Genomic DNA, 22,410 nt, shown 5'->3' on the forward strand with positions numbered 1-22,410 from the left:
CACCTTGCATGTATATCAGCATGAGAAATAAAAATTACCAAACACCAGTCAGTAAACATCATCAGATACAAAATGTGCGAACCAATAACAGGAAGGAGGGTTAGAAGGGAAAGCTCACCGCTCACTGAAGAGATTCCGTAGAACAGCCTGTCCCACTGCAGCATCGCTCCGCGTGGAAGATTCCAAGCAGTAATGTGTCGTGAAGGTATGGGCACTGCTCCATGTAGCTACCCTGCAAATGTCTTTGATCGGTACTCCAGCGAACAGAGCAACTGAAGACGAAACTGATCTTGTCGAGTGCGCCCGGACTCGCCCTTCTAGGGGCTTACCAGCCGCTTGGTGACAGTAATGGATGGCGCTGGCAATCCATCGAGCAACGCCTTGTTTTGAAAGGGGAGAACCTTTGCGAGGTGCACTGAAAGCGACAAAGAGCTGAGTAGATCTCCTGAAGTCCTTGGTGCATTGAATGTACAATTTTAAACATCTTGGAACATCTAGAAAATGAAGAGACCTCTCCGCTGGAGTTGTCGGTCAAGGAAAAAAAGACTTCAAAATTACTGGTTCATTCAAATGAAAATCCGAAGTAACCTTCGGGATGAATTTTGGATTTTTGTCCTCAGAATAACGATCCTTAATCGTGAGAGCCTGAAGTTCACCAACTCTCCTGGCTGATGTTAAAGCAAGGAGGAGGGCCACCTTCCATGAGAGAAATTTAAGATCCGCCCTATGAATTGGCTTAAACAGAGGCCTCATGAGTTGAGCAAGGACCAAGTTGAGCTGCCACACGGGTGGAGGAGTTCGAACTGGAGGGAAAACCTAAAAAGTCCTTTTAAAAATTGTTTTACAATTCTCGCAGACCAAAGAGAAGGGCCTGAAGATGTTCGTCTGAACCTAGAGATCGCCGCCAGGTGAACCTTGATAGAAGAATGTGCGAGACCTGACTTGGCCAGAGACCAGATGTATGGCAAAATCTGATGAGGAGCAGAAGAAAAAGGGCGAATGTCCTGTTGGCGGCACCATAGGTAGAAATGTTTCCATTTTGAAAGATAGGTCTTATTCGTACTTGGTGCGCGGGCCTGAGCTAGCACCTCTCTACATTCTTGTGTGATATTCAAGCCCTGAAATTCTTTGTGCTCAGGAGCCACACTGTCAACTGCAGAGAGCTCGGGTCCGGATGTACCACTTGGCCCTGGGACATTATCAATAGAGAAGGAATTGGACGCAGGTGAATTGGATGATCCTGGGAGAGCAGGAGAAGCTCTGTAAACCAAAACTGGCAGGGCCACGCCCGTGCCACTAGAATCATTCTGCAGGTTTCTGCTTTGAGCTTCCTGAGTAGTCGTGGGATTAGAGGAATTGGAGGAAAGGCGTAAACAAAGGCGCCTGACCAGGCCATCGAAAGCGCATTCCCCAATGATCCCTGATGGTGTTCCCTGCTTGCATAGGACTGGCATTTCCTGTTCTCTGGAGTGGCAAACATGTCTATGGAGGGTCTGCCCCAAAGATTGAAAACTCTCTCCAGAGTGCGCTGATCCAATTCCCACTCGTGACTCACAGAGTTGAGATGACTTAGTGTATCCGCTGTCTTGTTGAGGGCACCTGGAAGGTGTTCCGCCGAAAGTGAAATTTGGTGACGGATAACCCACTCCCAAATCTCTTGTGCCTCCTTGGACAGCAGAGGAGACCTTGTTCCACCCTGCTTGTTCACGTAATGCATGGCTGTCGTGTTGTCTGTACGGACCAGGACAGTGGATTTCCGAATCCTCGGAAGGAAAGCCTGTAAAGCTAGACGAATTGCTCTTAGCTCCAGTAGGTTGTTGTGGAGAAGACGTTAAAACCATAAAACCCACGTACACTGAGATGATCTACACAGCCAGGAACAGGCATCCCTCTTTCTTTCTCCCTTTTAATAGAAAATATAGCAAAGGTAGCACAAACTCAAAGATATGAAGATTATGTGCATGTGTTCATGTGCTAAAGAACATTGTGATTTGTTTTGTTCTACCAGGATGCACAGTCGTCCATTACTCGGCTTCAATGGTTAGGTTTTGAGCTACATTTCCTCATTTTGTGACTTTGAAGCCATTGTCAGTGTTTGTCGATGTATCGGGTTGAATCTAACTGTTTTAAAAACGATATGTAGATTGATGATAGGACATCATTTGTCAGTGTAACTTTAACTTGAAAGGATGTACCACTGAGGGGACTATCACTTAGACTACAGTACGGCTATGATCTCTATTGTGAACTTTCTGGTGTCAAGAACTATGTCTAACGCATACTGTTGTCACAGGGTCATGTGTACTGTGGCTTGCGCTGGATTCACCACTGATCTGGCAAGCACTGAAACATCTGAACAGCTTGTAGCTGATTGATGGCCCTGGAGCTGTTGCCTGACCCTCTGACATTGACAAGACATCACCATGAAATGACTTGAAGGGAGATAACAATAGGAAGGTATGTGGCACGAGGAGGGTGGGAGACACCAAGTACAAACCAACATCTCACATCACATCCACCCTTGTACAGCAGACGATGAGGAGCGTTTATGTGGATGCAACCGGAAGGGAGAAAGTGGAGGCAAAGATTGCACAAAGATACGTGTAACACCAGCATTAGCCCTCTAGGCTATCTTACTTAGACTACAAATGTGAGATGTAACATTGCATGCAGTGCTCCGGTGCAGGTACATTGATCATCCACGCTATTTCAAGAGGACTGAAACCGTGACCCTGGGTCTGGCTAGTATTTCCATTACAACCAAGAACATCGTCACAATCTAGTATTTTCCCCTATGAAATACATCAATCCTATTTTAGAGTGGTCTGGGCTACCCCTAAATATGTTACTGAAATTAAAGGCACAATTCTTATGTTAAAGAAAACAAATATAAAGGCATTTTCAAAAACTGAAAGGTTGTGACCCTTCCTGTAAGACTTCAAAGAAGACTGGATGCTCACAATCATGGTTAGAGCTTGCAGCCACATACACAACTATGGCAGCAACAGACAGCTACACAATAGTAGGTGTGATTAGTCCTTGTGAAACATGAAGGGGGTATCTTCCGTACAAGTTTCAATCCCTCCCAGAATAGGTGCAGCAGTGCAAGCGTCACAAAACAAGCACAGGCGGGCATTAGCGGTGCAAGATTCCCTCTCTCACAGAACAGGTGCACCATGAGCACCAGTTGACAAGATTCCCATCTTCACAGAATCCCTTCACACTACAGGTACAGGTGCAGCTGGGCATCAGCAGTGCAGGCTTCCATTCCTCATCAAACAGGTACAGCATGGGCAGAAGGGCAAGCTTCCCTCCTTCATGGAACAGGCACGGCTTAGTAATAGCAGTGGAAGCTTCCCTCCTTGACAATATAGCAGTAGTACAATCTTCCTACTGTCACAAAACAGATAAACTCTAGAAGTATCAGTGAAGCCTCCCCTCTCACATTACAGGTAAAGCACAGTCTGTAGCAGCAGTGCAAAGACCTTTTCCTATTTGATGTCCACGTTTCAGTGTAGTTGTGTTGACTGGTAAGTGCATGGATGATTGAGCACATAAAACAGTTTAGTATGGATGGTGGAGTATAAACATCTGTAATTTCTATGCCAAGATGCACCATGAGATTAACAAGGGCCTACAAATACATATATCAAGTCATGTTATGTTATGTGTGGATGGGTAAATGGCAATTTAGATACATGGGGGCACATGCATCAAGCTAATTACCAGTCGCAAACGGGCCGATTCTCAGAATCGGCCTCTTTGCGACCGGTAATTAGCCATTTGGGATTCATCAAGCCCAAAGTCATTCACAAAATAGGTAATCGCAAAATTTGAAATTACCTATTTTGTGAAAGCTGTTAGGGAATCGCAATGTGCGATTCCCTAAATGTAATGCAAAAAGCAATCTCAGAATGCAACTTTGCATTAAGGAATCGCAAATTACCATCAACTTCAAGTACATGGTAATATGCAATTCCTTAGAAAAATGAAAAAAATTGAATTTTTCTAAGTGCCATGTGGTGGACACTCATGCCCCAAGGGGCGAATGGGGCGACCTTCTGGGCGAATGGTTTCCCATTCATTTGAATGGGAAGGCATTCCCGATTATCGAATAACAATTTGCGAATGTGAAATAGGGACTGTGTAGGAATCGCAATTTATTTAGCAATTCCTACATGCATAAGGAATTGCGATCCCTAAATAGCGATTCCTTAATAATCGCTGTTAAGGAATCACAGTGATGGACAGATTGATGGATGATGGACAGTTTGTGTGTATGGTTAGAATAAAGATCACTTTGTAAATGCGCTATATGTGTACACCTGTGGTGAGTGCAGGAAAGTGTCGTGTGTGAGTGTGCACTTGTGTCCCAATTGATACGTAGGTGGATGGATGTGCGTAAATGACCTTGATGCTGCTGCGTTTGGAGCTGCTCTCCTCATGCACATGCTGATGTGTAAAAAGGGGCTCGTGGCTCTGAACGGCATGTGCATCTCCCTGCTGAGCAACAAAGTACAATACATCTTTGTGATGGGGAAGCACCGTTACCAAATCTCATCAGGAATCCTAATACTGCACAGTGATTGGAGGCTGTCTTATGTGCACTTAGGTGTCATATCCTGGTAATATAAGATTATATACCAACAAACATGCTGTCTTTGATATGACACTTTGACAAGGTCACTGCTGGTTGTAAGAGAAACTCATAACAGAAAGAATAGCAGTGTGCCATCTCAAAATGATGTGTAACATGTTATTCTCATGTACATTCCAGTTCCAAGGTCACAAATACAACTGTGACTCCAGCAATTGCATTAACCATGTACCCCGATTTATCAGATCAGTATGACACAAAATGAAGTGCTCGAAGAACTAATCATTGGATTGGTAATGAACTCTCAGTGAAGTTCACCTGCTTTATCTGGGATTCTCAGATAGGCATGGGACCACCACGACACTGGCCCCATAGCAAGCTGTCACACTCCAGTGACTGAAGGGCGACAGTCCAGGCACAGCCTAAACGAAAGGCTGGTGCATTGTGGAGGCCTCTGAAGACCTGACTTGAAACTGGTGAAGGAACCTTTAGCTGGATGTTGTTAGCACCTGACAGAGCCAGATAAAACCACTGCCTTGCAGAACACATGTCTCATATTTCTGATATAGACAAGGGATTTAAATAGAGGTAAACCAATGGAGGTACAAAGCTCCAATGCTGGGCTTTGATCATCTCACTGTGGTCATCATCCCAGTCCTCCAATGTTTTAAGTGGGATGAAGAAGGTAAAGGGGCCTCTAAAAGGGCCTCTGGAAAATAATTTAATGAGGAATTCTTTCCAAAAGGCGCAGGCAGCTCAATTAAGGATGTGGCTTAAAACATGAAAAGTAAAATCCTGTGCTTTACAAAGCTTGCCACCTGGCCAATTTGTGGGTGAGGGCAGTTTTTCCACACGTAGCACATGCCACTTAAACTTAATAAGTGAGAAGTTTACATTCCTACCTCTTTTTGTGTGTAAACCAAATGAAGTTATGCCTGAGCATTTGAGGCTGTATGTAACTGGTTATCTGAATCTGTTTAGGAATATGATGACTAAAGCAGGCCTACAATCTCTTTTCCCCTGGTCTGTGATGCCTCTGTTACCGGCTTTTCACGATTGGGCCACTGACATATCCTGGCAGGAGGCTAATCACAATATGGATGAGATCTAAAATGCACTTTCATCTACTTCAGTATCTTTTTTCATTATCACAAATAGCAGATTTTTTTTAAGTTTAGTGATCACATTCCATAACTTCCTGTTATGCCACCAAGGTCAAAGTTCATAGAATGTCACTTCCTGTGACGTCATCTGGGGGTCAGTGGGCATGCATGTTGTAGCAGGTGAAGTTATGTCCATTGTTGCTGGGTGAACACTCTAATAACACAGACACTGATAGTGAATGAAGAATGTTGGTGTCTAGAATCAATCTGTTTAAATGCTCCTTGACAGATACCCTGTGGTGGATTACTTAATGATCCGTTGTTGCTTTAAGGTGATGTGGAATACTTTGTAAAGCTGACTGATAAATGCATATTTCTAATTTTAGTGCTGTGAAATATCTATCAATGAATCTTGTCAACTCTAAACATTTTGGATTCGTGCCTAGAGCCTAGAACAAGGTGGCACTCGCATGTTTTTACATCACACTTTGTGGAAACAATCTGGGAGTAAAGGGTAGCTTTTATTTAATACTTTGATTAAGCCAGTAGGAAAACAAATCAAACATGCAAATGACAAAACTGCCATTTTAGCTTTTCCTCTGACTTTTTAATGCCACAATTAGAGAAAAATAGCACTCTTTTGGGGAGATTGCCTTATTTTTCGTTTATATCTGAAATCTGAAAGTATTTTATATTGTGGTTAGTAAAACCATAACAATGAGGAAAACACGACAAAACAATTCATCCTCTGTAAAAACAGAATGATTAAAGGAAATGATATACATGGGCAAAATGCTCAAGCCACCTTACTCCTTACTTATCATAATTAGAATCATCAACAACTGGTAACATTCTTGTGGAAACCCAGAACATATTTCCTTTTTAAAATTCTTTCCAAATGTTGTGTTGCTGAGCTACTGGGTGGTAGAGGACGCGTTATGTACAAGGAGACAAGAGCTGCTGGGCGCTGTTGCCTTCAGGGCCGGACTGGGAACGCAAACCGGCCCTGGCAATTAAGTCTGACCGGCCGCCATGGGGCGTGGGGAGGGAGGGTTAGGAGTGCTGGTGTGAAACACTTATGCTGATTTTGGAACAGGCGGACAATATTGCAACACTGCTGCAAAACCGGCCCCCAGTACCAAAAACGGCCCCCACCGGTCCAAAACCGGCCCCACCCTTGCGGTCCACGGGGAAAACACCCAGTGCCCGCTACTGCCAGTCCAGCACTGGTTGCCTTCCTGTTCTACTGGATTTATTCCCCGCCTTTGATACTTTTAACTATGATAGTCTTATGAACATTCACGGATAACATATGGTCTTTGAGGGCGTGGACCTCAGTCGGTTCTTTTCCTATCTGACCAGTCAATCCGAACAGGTGAAACCTGCCAGCTGTATCTCAAAGCTCCTTGTCGCAGGGCGTTCCTCATGGTTCAGTTTTAGCTCCAACTCTTTTCAAACTTTTCTTACAACCGTAGAGCTTTTGCTCAAGAACTCCGGAATCTTTTATTGATGGCACTCAGCTTTACCCCTAGCTCTTATCGCCAACCGATGCCTGGCTCCATTAACTTACACTGAAAAACTTATAACTCTGGATGACTGTCAACTATCTGAAGCGAAATCCCTCTAAATCAGAGTTCCTTTTCATTTCACCCTCTCACGTCAGTGCACTGGAGTGATTCTTTTATTATACTTCACTGCAAACCCACTCTCATTGATAGCACTCATTTTCTATGTGTGATTCTTTAAAAAAGGCTCTTTCTTCAATCTGAAATCAACTCCGTGGCCAAGAGTGCACAGTTCCAGGTGAGACTTGTATGAGGCATCCGTCACTTTATTCCTACCAAAGATAAACAGACCATACATAGTTCAGCCCATAGTGCTGTCCAGAATTGACTACATCAACTCTCTTCTGACCGGAGTTCCCAAATCTTACTTGGCTTCTCTTAAAGCTGTGCTACATGTAGCAGATTGTTCTACCACTTGAAGTAGCAAATTTGATCATAAAACCTCAATTTCGCCTATGCTTCAATGGGTCTCCAATGAAGCTAGATCAATTTTTATAGCATTGTGTGTCACTCAGAAGGTTATCCATACAGCCACTCCTCGATATCGAACAAACTGATCCTGCCAGATTGCCAATGGGAACGCCTCAACTAGAAACTCCCACATGCAGGAAAGACAACAAACTACATACTCATTGGAGACCTGAACTTCCACCTCGACAACCCCAACGACCCCAACTCCACTATCCTTCGTGACAACTTCGCCAGCATCGGACTTAAACAACTCGTCAACACACTGACCCGCAGAGCAGGACACACCCTCGACCCCATCTTCGCTGCAGGAAACAGAGTCCAATTCAGCCACACAACGCTGCCACCATGGACCAACCACCACTGCATACACTTCGCCATCAACAAACCCAAGGCACCCAAACTAGTTCCACGCCCACCATGAAGGAACTGGAGCAAGGTTACTGTTAAATGGTAGTGGCAGTTTCAGTCGATAACCTTCCAAGTATTTGCCCGGCGATAATCGCCTCTCATATCACTCGATAATTTACCAATAAAAGAGGCAGGCGCCGGAGACTGGAAGGCAGGAAACAAGGTTTTATTCCGTCGGAGCAGAACACATCAGATCAGACAGCAAGGTATCGTCACGAGGTGCTCTAACTGCATCTCTGAGACCTGGTCTCTTATACACTGGTTTATTGCTTTATTACACATAGTACATTCTTGAGATTCTTTTGAAGTACGGGGGAATATCCCCTGGAGCCCCGGTTCAGATCCGATCCCACACATAGATACAGTAGAAGTTCCCACCCTACCCGCAGTGGGAGATGGCTATCGCGCAGCAGGGAATTCCGCTAATTCCCGGGGTGTGTGCAACTGGCCGGGTCTCAGGGGGTAGGGGCTTTGATCTACTGTAATCCCTTTGATGTGGGGTGTTTCCCTTACAGTAGGGGCAGTAAACTGCATCCGCAGGGCTAGGTGATGGCCTGGGACCAGTTCAGACAATGGGGCGCAGAGGAAGGGGGTTTATCAAAGGAGAGGCATGACCATGTATGGGTTGTCGGTTGGAAGTGGTTCCGTAGCAGGGTCGCGCAGAGGGAGAGGGTTTATGGCCTGTATGAGAGAGCGGGGGTGGCCGGCGCGCGGGGGATGCTTGCAGCGCCAGGGGAAAGCGCTGGCGGTCGAGGGTGAGCGGGGAGAGAGAGTGGGGTGCCTAAAATGGCGGCCGTGCATTCGCTGTGCGTGGCGCTGGGGAGAGGCAAGATGGCGCAGATGATGTTCAGTTTGCACGCTAAATTTCCACAGTCCTCCCTTTTAACATATCTCGCCAGCTTGCCTAGTTTGGATCTATCCCCATAATACCCCGTACCTCCACCTCGTTCAGAGCTTTCATCCGCTCGGTTTCAAAGTCCAAAGTCTTAGGGCAGATGCAGTTCATAAAAAACGAACATAAAGGTGGCAGACACTGAATCCCCAAGCAACATCCACATAGTGTCACAATTGGTATCAGGATAAATGAAAACAGCCTCCATCCCCAACCTTTAATAGTGTCCCAAAACCAACTCCCCAGCGACCATTCTTCTTGTTCTTGATGGACCTCTGCGGACAGTCTGTGGAGGTGTTCAATTGCTTTGTAGACTGAGGGTGAGTTATCCGGTACGTAGGTACAACAGCTGGACCCAATGATGCGGCATGCTCCTCCACGATCTGCTAGAACCACGTCTAGAACAAGGCGGTTCTGGAGAGCCACCAGGCGGACGGCCTGAAGCTCAGCGGTGTTGTTGGCGAGGGCGCCAGCTGTAATGTTCATTGCCGTTTCGACTGCCTGGGTTAAGTGGCGGATGGCACGGCTGTTTGCCATTGGACCCCAGAGAGGAACAAGGCCTTTGACTGCGTCCATGAACTGTGCTCCGGTGGAGTCGGCCTGAACAATGTCTTTGGCCCGTTTCTGTCGGTGATGGTTTGCTGGAGCCACATACGTCGGAGGAAGGACAAAGGCGATGTAGCAGGTGCCTCCCCAACCTTTCGGAAGCCAGGTGTAGGCCTTAGTACCGCAGATGAAGTACATATTCGGGGAGGCAACAAAGGAGGGTGGGTCAACTGAGTCCAATGTTCGGGTGATGAGGCAGGAGCTGTGGCCCACCAGCTGTGCCCCCAGGCCTTCGAGGCATACAGACCCAGTGATGTTGATGACGGACAGGGCCACTGTTAGGGTGGCGGCCGTTCGTTTCCGGAGGTAAGAGAAGGTGGGTCTGGCTGGATTGTTGAACACTTGCATTTCAACTCGTTCTTTGGCAGGGATGTCCATGTGAAAGGAAGTGTTCGATCTCAGAGGGCAGAAGAGGGCAGAAGTTCTTCCAGTTTTGTTCAGCCAGAACCCATGGTAGAAGTGTGACATGGTTCTGCCGGAAGTGGCATTGTCCTTGTAGCTTTCTTGCAGGAGGATTAGCCAGGCGAGGCAGGAGCCATGGACAGAAAAAGGTGAAGGGATGAAAGGGATAGAGTGTCCAGTGGCATGTGGTAGCAGTCCACAGATCCAGCAATTAGTGGCGTTGGTAGCAAGATTGTGTTGGTGGAGCAACTGTACAAAGGAGTTATTCCAGAACTCCTTACGCCTTTCTCGGAGTTGGGGTGAAAGCGAGATCAGATGATGTTCTTTCGTGGTGGTAGGTTGAACGGTGGCCAGTAATGTCTTATGAGCGGGTGTGCTCTCCTCCATGATCCAGAAGGCGACCATGAGGAGAAGGCAAAAGAGAAGGGTAATGAAAAGTGCAATAGTCTTTAAGCTGTGCATTCGGTCAGTCTTTGGGTTTCTGTAGTGGATCTTCGGACGTCCGGTTGCTTCCATCATCTTCATGTTGGGCGCTTCCATCACCTTCAAGAGACTCGGTAGCGGGCAGAACCACAGACTTTGTTTGGTTTCTCTCCTGGTGGCCTTTGGGGTGACTAGGCTACCGCTTTGAGATTTTCACTTAGCTTGTGGTCGGCTTAGCCGAAGTTCTCTCCTTTCGTCGCAAGTTATACCCTTCTTTGGATGGCACAGTGGGATCAGGATATCTTACTAACTCGAGTGTCTCTGTATCTGGGCAGCGGCTCAGGGATGGTCGATCTTTGTCCAGGAGTTCTTCTTGGGCGGTGATGCTGTCCGTGGTTGTCAGGGTCGGTGATACCTTCTTGCAGTGGTGTGCATGCAGCCAATTGCGTTTCCCCTCCACTCGAAGAGCTGTTCGGGTGGTGATCAGGACTTGCAGGGGACCCGTCCACCGGGGCTCCAGACTCTTGGTGCGTTGGAAGTTACGCACTAAGACGAAGTCGCCGGGTTGGATGTCGTGTCCCGGGCCCCTGGAAACATCGGGAATGGCGTGCAGCACCTGCTGATGGATAACAGACAACGTCTTAGTTAGGTTATACAAATAGTCAGACATGAGGACGTCCGGGACGTCGTGGATGGACGATGGTTTTGGTGCAGTCCAAAGGTTCATGGGCCGCCCGAAGACGACCTCGTAGGGGGTTAAGTGGTGTTTGGTGGGGGTGGAACGCATTGATAGCAATGCTAGCGGGAGAGCGTCTGGCCATCTTAGCCCTGTGGTGGCGACTATTTTTGCTATCTTAAGCTTCAATGTGGCATTGTGTCGCTCAACCAAGCCTGCAGATTGGGGATGGAAGACCGCGTGGAACTTCTGTTTTACACCCAACCCTTTTAAGATGAGTTGGATAACTTCGGCTACGAAGTGGGGGCCATTGTCGCTCCACAAAATTCGACAAAGGCCGTATCGGGGGAAGAATTCCTTCAGTAGTACTTTTGCAGTAGTCATAGCGGTGTTGTCGTGGGTTGGGTAGGCTTCCACCCACTTGCTGAAGGCACACACAACGACAAGCACATACTTTAAACCTCGGCACCTTTCTAGCTGGACGTAGTCCATTTGTAGGACTTCAAAGGGGTGATTGGGGACCCCAAACCCTCCCCGGGGCACAGCAGTTCCTTTCCCAGGGTTGTGTTGGAGGCATACTAGGCATTGTTGGACCAGTCGTTTGGCTGAGTCTGGTATTCTGTCGTTGTGCCAGACTTTGGAGATGAGTTCGATCATGGGGGCAGACCCTATGTGTGCGGGGGAGTGTGCCATGGTCAGCATGGGGATCAAGTATGAGTCGGGTAGCAACCATTTGTTCGAGTCTTTAGTTCGCCAACAACCGTCATCGTCCTTCAATCCTACCCGGGCCCATTCAGTTAATTCGTGTGGTGTGCTGGCTAATTGGATATCCCTAATCGTTTCCCTAGCATCCTTCCAATTCTCAGTTTGTGACCTGGTCACGTACATGCGGGTCGTGGACCTATTCTCGGCTGTGGTTCGGGCAGTAATGTCAGCTAGTGCATTTCCCTGTCCTACAATGTCTGTCACCTTCTTGTGTGCCTGGCATTTGATCACAGCCAGCCGTGTGGGGAGGAGGACTGCTTCGGTCAGGGCAGAGACTAGATCTCCATGCAGGATGGGTGTGCCATGCGAGGTCAAGAATCCCCTCTCTTTCCATAAGAGCCCAAAGTGGTGAACTACCCCGAAGGCATACTGACTGTCTGTGTAAATGTTTGCGGTTGTCCCTGCTGCCAGGATGCAGGCTCGTGTGAGGGCAATTAGTTCAGCCGCCTGTGCGGATCGCTGGGTGATGCGGGCTGTCTCAACAACGGTTCGGGCCGTGGTGACTGCATAGGCAGCTGAGGTGGTGCCATCGGGGAGCTTGATACATGAGCCATCCACCCACAGTTCTCCGTCAGGGTTCGGGAAGGCAGTATCCCGGAGGTCAACCCTACTCTTGGTCTGTTCGTCGGTGAGGGTTACACAGTCATGTATAGGGGACGCATTGGGGTCAGTGTCAGGGAGAGGTAGTAGAGTGGCTGGATTCAGAGTGGTGCATCGTTTCAATGTGATGTGGGGTGCAAGCAGAGTCAGTTCGTACCCAGTCAGTCGTGCGCTAGTCAGGTGTTGAGTTTTGGTTTGGTTCAGGAGGGTATCAACAGCATGGGGCACCAATACAGTGAGGGGGTTCGAGAGCACGATCCCCTCACTTTGTCGGATAGAGACAGCAGCGGCGGCTACTGCTCGAAGGCAGGCGGGCAAGGCTCTGGCTACGGGGTCGAGAGTGGCAGAGAAGTAGGCACAAGGGCGTTGTTTAGGGCCTATGGACTGGGTTAGGACAGACAATGCGCATCCCTCCCTTTCGTGGGTGTAAAGGGAGAAAGGTTTAGTGTAGTCTGGGGTTCCTAGGACTGGGGCTGAGCAGAGGGCGTCTCGTAATTCCTTGAAGGAGGATTGGCATTCGGGTGTCCAGGGGAGGGGGAAGGGGGTATCTTTAGCCAGCAGGGAAAGCAGAGGTTTTACGATAAGACTGAAATTTGGCAACCACTGACGACAAAAGGAGGTGAGGCCCACTAGGGACCGCACTTGCTTCTGAGTTTTGGGAACAGGGGTTTCTAGGATGGTTTGAATTCGGTCAGGGGTAAGTTTCCTCCCATCTTTGGATAGTAGGTGGCCTAGATACGTTACTTGGGGCTGGCAGAATTGCAATTTCTTTCTGGAGACCTTGTGACCGTTCTCCGCAAGGAAGCGGAGGAGGTGAATGGTGGCCGTGACGGCAAGAGGGGTGGTGTCGGCCGCCAAAAGAATGTCATCGACGTACTGTATCAATGCCACTCCATCGGGTAGTTGGACTGCATCTAGTTGCCTCTTGAGGGCTTGGCTGTAAATACTGGGACTCTCAGTGTAGCCTTGGGGTGCCCTACAGAATCTGTACGAACGGGCTTTTAAGGTGAAGCCGAACAGGTAGCGGCTGTCTGGGTGGATGGGGATGGAAAAGAATGCGTTCTTGAGGTCAATAACAGTAAAGATGGTGGCGGTGGATGGAATCAGGGTGAGGATGGTGGTGATGTCTGAGACTACGGGGTACTGGGGTATGACTACTTTGTTAACCTCTCGCAAGTCAACAATGAAACGGTAGGCTTTCTCATCCCCCTCGCCTTGCTTCTTTACAATGGGTAGGATAGGGCTGTTGCAAACATTACTCACTACTTCTTCTACCACTCCTGCCTCAACCAGGGACTCGATGATTTCCACCAATGCCTTCTCGCCTTCGGGGGATATCCGATACTGAGGAAGCTTTGGGAGCACTGCGTCCGGTCGGACGGTTATGTGTACCGGGTCGATCACCATGCGCCCTACATCTGAGTCGGTTTTAGCCCATAGATGTGAAGGTAATGTGTCGAGCAGGGACATATCAGCATCGGTTATAGAGAGCATACGCCGAGTGTGACAGGGTCTGAACAGATCTGGGTTATCGTGTAGGATGACTCGAACTCCGTCTGGGGAGCATCTGATAGTGGCTCGAAAATGTTTTAGCAAATCAAGTCCCATAATAGCATCGGGGGTGTTGGAGGAGAGCAGAAAGGTCGTGTCAGTGGTGTTATCTTCCAAGTCAAAGGGGATTGGTGCTGATAAGGGGTTAGTGGAGGGCGTTCCGTCAAAGCCTATTGAGGTTACGTGTGAGCCAGACAAGGGTGCCCTAGGAATCAGTCGTTTAGATAACGCACTACGTGTCGCCCCAGTATCTACCAGGAATGGAGATTTTGTGCCCAAGACCTTAGCGGTGACGTAAGGACCTTGCTGGTCAACACGGAGTTCGACTGGATCCCTCCCTTGCCCCTGGCGGTCCTATGCGAAGTCATGAGTGCTTTCATAGTCGGACTGCTGACACTGGTTTTGTCGGGGGCGATCAAAGGTGTTTGGTCTGCCTGGCCTGTCGTTGATGGTGTTGTTCGTGTGCCCTCGTCCCTGTTCTCTATTTCTGGGGTCATATGTTGCGTCTCTGGGGCCCCTATTCTTGTTCATTTCCAGAAGGACCGGGCACTGGGATTTCCAGTGTCCGAACCCTCTACAGAACGCACATTGATTTCCATCTAAGTCCCTCCGTCCGTTGTAGGGTGTAGGTGCATGGTCTCTAGGGGGTAGCTTTCTAGGGGCGGTTGGTTGGTAGTTCTCCTTCGGGGGTTCCCTTCCTATTGTCACCCCTTGCAATTGTGCTATCATCACCCTCTCCTTTAATTCCTTTTTCTTCTTCTCTGACGCCCTATCGTTCTCGTTTTTCTGGTTTTCGTAGTATTGGGCCATCTGGAGAATTGCTGCGGGTTTGGAGGCTGCCCAACTACTCTCGCTGGTCTGTAGTTTCTGGGAAACTTCTGGCGACAGACCCTTTACATAATTCTGGACAAAGAGGTGGTGTCCGGTTGCGGTGGTCATGTCTTGGCCACTGTAGTCGGAAAACACAGTCTCGAATCGGGAGAAGTATTCAGACACGTCTTCCTGGGGTTTCTGGCGGCAAGCCGTCACTATCGACCAGTCTACCTTTCTTTCAGGGATTAGAGTCTTCAGCTTTTGTACAATCTTATCTGGGAGCTCTAGGATGGCTTTCGGGGGTTTCTGTCCCGGTTCTCGCTGTTTATCTATGGTATCGAGTTGTACCCAGGTATATCCGAACGGCTCAGCGTGGTCAACTTTCCGGATTTGTTTCCACACATCAGCCGGCAGACATAGCCCAAAGAACAAGTCGATATCTGCTAACGTCATTATCGTTGAGCCTAAGGCTGTACCTAATTCAGTGTAGAAGGCAGTCGGGTTCTTTCTCAAGTCGGGTAGGGTCTTTCTAAAGGTCAAAATATCTTGCCGGTCCCACGGCTGGTAGACCCAGTTATATACAACCCTTCCCTTCGCATCTTGGTGGTTGATGTCGTCGTGTGTTCCTTGACCCCGTGGGGGGACCCAGTAGGGGGCAGCTTCTTTAATGGGCATCATGGCATCGGCCCTTCCTCCCTGGGGTTTAGTTGCTATGGGGGTTTCTGTTTTGGTTGTTTGTCCATGTTCTTTAAGGTGTCGGTAGACCTCGAGTGTACGAGTGAAGAGGTTCGCTACATCGCCCTCTCTTTCTTCTCCGATGTCTACCTTTCTATATAGGGCCGCTAAGCCTTCGGGACCTTTATCGTGGTACCTATCCTCATATGCATTCAGGGCGTGATAACAGAGCCGTACGACAAAGTGTCGTCTGCGGTTGTCGGCATACGATTTATACACGTCCGTTATATACTCCTCACTTTCTTTTCGCTCCACCAGCGTCCCTACTATCTTGTCAATTCCTGCTCGTTCATCTTTAGTTAATCGATTCATTCTGGTGGAATCGTTCTTTCTCATCTCATGGTCATCTAGCGTTATAGCCGACGTTGGGTTCAGTACAAGAGGCTCAGCCGGCGCGGAGGCCGTGAGGGCCGAGGCCCCTGTACTGCTTTCGTTCGTGTTCGGGGGTTGTGGGTGTTGCATTACTGATTGGGAGGGTGCATACGGAGGGGGCATGTAAATGGTCGGGGGACCTAACAGTAATTCGTCATTCGTTTGCTGCTTGGAGGACAACACAGGGTAGAGCAAAGAAGGGGTCCTAACAGCGTACTGGCCTGAGGTTTCGGGCTCCTGTCTTAGTTTAGTTTCCCTTCTCTCCTTTATGTCTTCTTCTAACTTTTTAGCGGCAAGGTGAGCTGCCTTTCGTAATTCCTTTTCTGTTTTTACTTCTTCCCTCTTTTTCCGTTGCGTCGCTTCTTTGCGCCACATGCCAATACTGTCAAGCATAGTAGGCGTCGTCTTATTGCTACGCAGAGCTACTTCTAGCGCTTCTATCTTGCGGTCGTCGAAGGATCCCATCAGTGGCCACTGACTTTCGGGCTCCTTCTTGGTATATTTATGCCACAGCTTGCTATAAGCCACGGCGACTAGTCCATATTTAGTGAACATGTCCTTATTAGGGGTGCCTTCCAGTGGAGCCGGGTGGTTCACCTCTAATAAGCGGTCCGGGCAGAACCAACTACCAATCAGTGGGGAGAAGATAGGCATGACGGGTTTCAACGGGGACAAAAGTCAGCACTACCTATCTTTTCACTGCTTGCAAAGACTAGACAGAATATCTCTATTCCTCGTTATTTGTAAGCAGAGAATACCTCCAAAGAACCAATATCGAACAACTAGTGTTCGGACAATCAATCAATCAATCAATGGGGAGATAAAGATAGGCACGACGGGTTTCAATGGGGACAAAAGTCTGCGTTACCTACCCTTCACTATTTGCAAAGACTAGACAGAATATTCCTATTCTACGTTATTTGCAAACAGAGAATATCTCAAAAAGCACTATTCTTCAAAACAATCAATGTTCGGACAATCAATCAATGGGGAGATAAAGATAGGCACGACGGGTTTCAATGGGGACAAAAGTCTGCGTTACCTACCCTTCACTATCTGCAAAGGGAGAGAGAGAGAGTATTTCTACTCCTCCCCGTTTGTAGACAGCGAATATCTCAAAAAGAACAATCAATGAGCAATACTAGTATTCAAACAATCAATCAATTATTTCGCACTTTTGTCGTGTTTCACGACCTTACCCGGACCGCATGGACAGTTTCTCGTCTTCCGCCTCCAGCGCCCGATCGTCCTCTATTCTCCGTATTTGCCGCGGCACTCCTGATGGTTCCCAGTCAGGACCGTAGATCACTCGAGAGAGGTCTGCTCGGAACCAGTGAAGTTCGGATGATCGGCTGCCAGACGAGGGTCTATTGGGCAGGAGCTCTCCCGATCGTTGCAGTCGTTCACTCTGTCGTCGGGACCTCTCCCACTGGATCCACGTGTCGCTGATGGGCCCCACGTTTGGGACGCCAATTGTTAAATGGTAGTGGCAGTTTCAGTCGATAACCTTCCAAGTATTTGCCCGGCGATAATCGCCTCTCATACCACTCGATAATTTACCAATAAAAGAGGCAGGCGCCGGAGACTGGAAGGCAGGAAACAAGGTTTTATTCCGTCGGAGCAGAACACATCAGATCAGACAGCAAGGTATCGTCACGAGGTGCTCTAACTGCATCTCTGAGACCTGGTCTCTTATACACTGGTTTATTGCTTTATTACACATAGTACATTCTTGAGATTCTTTTGAAGTACGGGGGAATATCCCCTGGAGCCCCGGTTCAGATCCGATCCCACACATAGATACAGTAGAAGTTCCCACCCTACCCGCAGTGGGAGATGGCTATCGCGCAGCAGGGAATTCCGCTAATTCCCGGGGTGTGTGCAACTGGCCGGGTCTCAGGGGGTAGGGGCTTTGATCTACTGTAATCCCTTTGATGTGGGGTGTTTCCCTTACAGTAGGGGCAGTAAACTGCATCCGCAGGGCTAGGTGATGGCCTGGGACCAGTTCAGACAATGGGGCGCAGAGGAAGGGGGTTTATCAAAGGAGAGGCATGACCATGTATGGGTTGTCGGTTGGAAGTGGTTCCGTAGCAGGGTCGCGCAGAGGGAGAGGGTTTATGGCCTGTATGAGAGAGCGGGGGTGGCCGGCGCGCGGGGGATGCTTGCAGCGCCAGGGGAAAGCGCTGGCGGTCGAGGGTGAGCGGGGAGAGAGAGTGGGGTGCCTAAAATGGCGGCCGTGCATTCGCTGTGCGTGGCGCTGGGGAGAGGCAAGATGGCGCAGATGATGTTCAGTTTGCACGCTAAATTTCCACAGTTACCAACAAGCCACTTAACTCCACCCTCACCCACACATGGGCACCCAATGCAAACAACGCAGCCAGAGAACTCCACACCTGGATCTCCAACTGCGCAGACGAGCTCGCCCCGCTACGTAACCCCGTCAGACAACGCCCCAGGAAAGCCGCCTGGTTCACCACTGCTCTCCAAGAAGCCAGGCACACCTGCAGACGCCTGAAGAAGAACTGGAGAAACACCAAGACAACCAAAAACCACACCACCTACAAGGATGCCATGACGGACTGCCACACCCAGATCAGAGCCACCAAGAGGAACTTCATCCACAACAAAATCCTGGCCAACTCCACCAACTCCAAGGAACTTTTCAGTGTCATTCAAGAATTCACCAAACCACACAGCAAAGCCACAGACATCACCCCATCCCAAGACCTCTGTGACAATCTTGGAACCTATTTCCACCTCAAGATCAAAAACCTCTAAGATAACTTCATCGACCATCCACCAGGCGCCACAGACAGCCCACCGCCCCCCAGAAACACCAGCCAGCCCACCATCTCCAACTGGACACCGATCACGGCCAAAGACACCGCCTTGACCATGAAAAGCATCCGCTTGGGGGCTCCCACCGACCCCTGCCCCCCTCACATCTACCACAGAGCCACGCTGCCATCGCACCCGAACTACAACACACCATCAACACCACCTTCAAAACAGGCACCTTCCCAGACGACTGGAAATGCACAGAAGTCAGACCCCTGCTCAAGATGCCCACAGCTGACCCCACCAACTTCAAGAACTATCGGCCCATCTCGCTCCTCCCCTTCGCAGCCAAAGTTGCAGAGGAAACAGTCAACAGGAAATTGACACAAATTATTGAAGAGAACGCCGTCCTCGACCCGTCCCAATCTGAATTCCGAAGCAACCACAGCACAGAGACCGCCCTACTCGCCGCCACAGACGAGATCCGCACCCTCCTGGACCAAGGCCACTCAGCAGCCCTCATACTACTCGACCTATCAGTGGCCTTCAACACCGTCTCCCACTGCACACTAGTCGCCAGATTACATGACGCAGGCATAAAAGGAACAGCCCTGGACTGGATCCGATCAATCCTCACCGGAAGAAGCCAAAGGATCAGACTCCCACCCTTCCTCTCCTCTCTGCCCCCAAGAAAATCACCTGCGGAGTCCCACAGGGTTCATCACTGAGCCCCACCCTCTTCAACATCTACTTGGCCCCTCTCGCAGCCATCGTCCGACAACACGGCCTCAACATCGTATCCTACGCCGACGACACCCAGATCATCCTCTCCCTCACCAAAGACCCCACCACTGCCAAACTCAACTTCCAGAAAGGAATGCAAGGCGTCGCAGTCTGGATGACCAACAGCTGCCTGGAGCTCAACACCGAGAAGATAGAAGTCCTCGTCCTCGGTACCACCCTTCTGCATGGGACAGCACCTGGTGGCCGACCACCCTCGGAAGCCCACCTACCCCCTCAGACCACGCCAAGAACCTCGGCATTGTATTCAACTCATAACTCACCATGAACCAACAGGTCAACGCCATCACCTCCAGCTGCTTCAACACCCTCCGCATCCTCTGCAAGATCTTCAAGTGGATCCCCCTTGAGTCAAGGAAGACAGTCACCCACACACTCATCACCAGCAGACTGGACTATGGAAACGCACTCTACGCCGGCATCAACAAGTCCTTACTCCGAAAACTCCAGGCAATACAGAACACCGCCACAAGACTCGTCCTCGACATCCCCGACACAAACACATCAGCCAACACCTACGAAGTCTCCACTGGCTCCCCGTGGAGAAAAGAGTCACTTTCAAAATCATCACTCACGCCTCCAAATGCCTACACAACAACGGACCCAAATACCTCAACGACAGAATCAACTTCCACGTACCCAAAAGAAACCTCCGATCTTCCAACCTCGTACTGGCCGAAATTCCGTTCATCCACAGAGCCAGAGCAGGTGGAAGATCCTTCTCTCACATTGCAGCCAAGACCTGGAACGAGCTACCAGCAGACATCAGACGCGCCCCCTCCCAGACCTTCAGGAAGACCCTCAAGACCTGGCTCTTCGGCTGAACAGATCTGCGGAACCCCCCTCAGCGCCTTGAGACCCTCATGGGTGAGTAGCACGCTTACAAATCCCTGACTGATTGATTGATTGATTGATTGATTGATTGAGTGAACGTAATAAAGGCTCAATCATTCTTAGGCAGTGAAACCAGAATTGGGAACTCCCTCCCACCTGCCTATCGCATCACTAAATCCTTGGCAATATTTATAAAAAACCTCAAGCTCTTACTGCTCTAAAGATATTTTCACTCAGGACTAAATATGCTTCCTTACATTTGGGCGTTGGAGGGCACAATTACTATATTTTTATGCAACACAGGCAGCAAGCAAAGTTGCTGCCCTGTGTTGCGTGAAAGGGAGAGAGCAGAAATGCTCCATATTTACAAAGATGTGGATAATTTCTGCTCTCGCTTTGCTCTGGTGCATTATGTGCTGCCTTGCGCCAACACAGGAACCCTTGCACCATAAGACAACGGTACCTACGTTATAGGCAGGATTGTTTTTGTGCAGGAACACCTTCCTAGACAAAAGCAATCTTTTGAGGCATTTTCCTCTTTCTATGTGTGCTACAGAATGCAGCTCAATGAGGAAAGAGGAAATAAAAATGAGAAATAAATATATTTCTCCTCGTTATGCCTCACATGGGAAGACGTAGCATTTTGACGCATTCCCAGATTTGCAAATCTTAGTAAATCTGGGAATGTGCCAAAATCTATGGGTGTTTGAATGGGAAGGCCCATGGCTAACCAGCCAAGAGGCCATCAACCTCAGGCCAACAGGCCACAGGCCAGACACAGGGGATAAATACTTAGACTGGTAAATGCAAACTAGACAAGTTAGGTTATGGGTGGAAAGTCCAGCGTCAAAGCTAATCATGGAGTGAAAGGTGTTCAATTGTTTACCACCTTATACTCTTTCCTGAGACATTTTGTAATATGTCTATTTTTTAGACACCTCAAAGCACTTCTGAGGTACCCAAGCTCAAAGATCCCTTGTTGCTGTTTAGTAGTCCTGTCACATAACTTTTTGAAGGATTCCTTTAGATGAGCAGCTTAATTTCTGTATCATTTTGTGTGGCCAGTTTAAGTGCCTAACTTAATACTCAAAACGTTGACACATGAAGCGAGTGATTGACAGAGAGCAACACCAAGGATCAACGTATTGCTGCTGGAGGCGGCAGCCTTACCTCTTCGGCTCCTGTGAGAGAGTACGCGTGCCCCTTCACCAGCTTCTGACTCGTCACTGCTTCAGTTTCATACGCATTGGTGATCTGCAGAGAAGGAACAGAGAATTGACACACCCTATCAGGATTATATATATATATCACAATTAGAGATCAAGGCATATACACATTTTAATCAAATCATAAACATTACTATATAAGGGAACGACCAAAAGGCACATGGAGAAATGTGGGGTACATTTAATATTTACCATGAATCTGGTTTTGAGACACATTTTACATTTTCTATCAGTCTACTTGTGCGCTTTCTTATGTATAATGTTGTTGCTGTACTTAAGTAGGACATGTTGACTGCAACAGTGAAGGGAACTATTTTGTTGTTGCTCAAGATGTACAACAAAGTGACAGAATGGAATGAGGAGGACAATTCCCAGGGTTTGCTGAAGGGCATCCCGAAATCAGATGACACATACCCTGCAATGGTTGGTAAATCTTTAGGCAGTCACCATAGTGGCAAGTCTTCTAGCACATACTCCTTTGTGCCATACTTACTAGAGTTTATAGCCTCTTGTTGTCAGTTCTCTGTAGTGGACACTAAATCACTGCCACTGACAGGTTCTGTGCCTGCCTTTTGTTCTTACTTTGTGTTTAATCCCCAGAGTGTTTCATGTATCTCATTTACTTCTGTTCCTTAACCGCTTCAGTGCCCATGACGAGATGGTCTCGTCATGGAGCGCGGTTGCGCTGTGCCCATGACGAGACTATCTCGTCATGAACCCCGCCCGCTAATGCAACGGCCGGCACAGGGCGGGGAAAGGGCGTGGCACTGAAGGGGTTAATCACCCCTGTTA

At 48.6% G+C, this 22,410-nt stretch overlaps 1 protein-coding gene across 1 annotated transcript in view; it reads right to left on the reverse strand.

Annotated features, from left to right (window-relative positions):
• CAPN8 (calpain 8) overlaps positions 1 to 22,410 on the reverse strand; it is a 194,455-nt gene that overhangs the window by 100,081 nt on the left and 71,964 nt on the right. The window contains exon 6 of the mRNA XM_085612992.1: positions 21,563 to 21,646. Coding sequence (XP_085469118.1) covers positions 21,563 to 21,646 — 84 coding nt within the window. The remainder of the gene's footprint in view (positions 1 to 21,562; positions 21,647 to 22,410) is intronic.

This window comes from Triturus cristatus, chromosome 6, assembly GCF_964204655.1.
Source record: "Triturus cristatus chromosome 6, aTriCri1.1, whole genome shotgun sequence".
Classification (NCBI taxonomy): domain Eukaryota; kingdom Metazoa; phylum Chordata; class Amphibia; order Caudata; family Salamandridae; genus Triturus; species Triturus cristatus.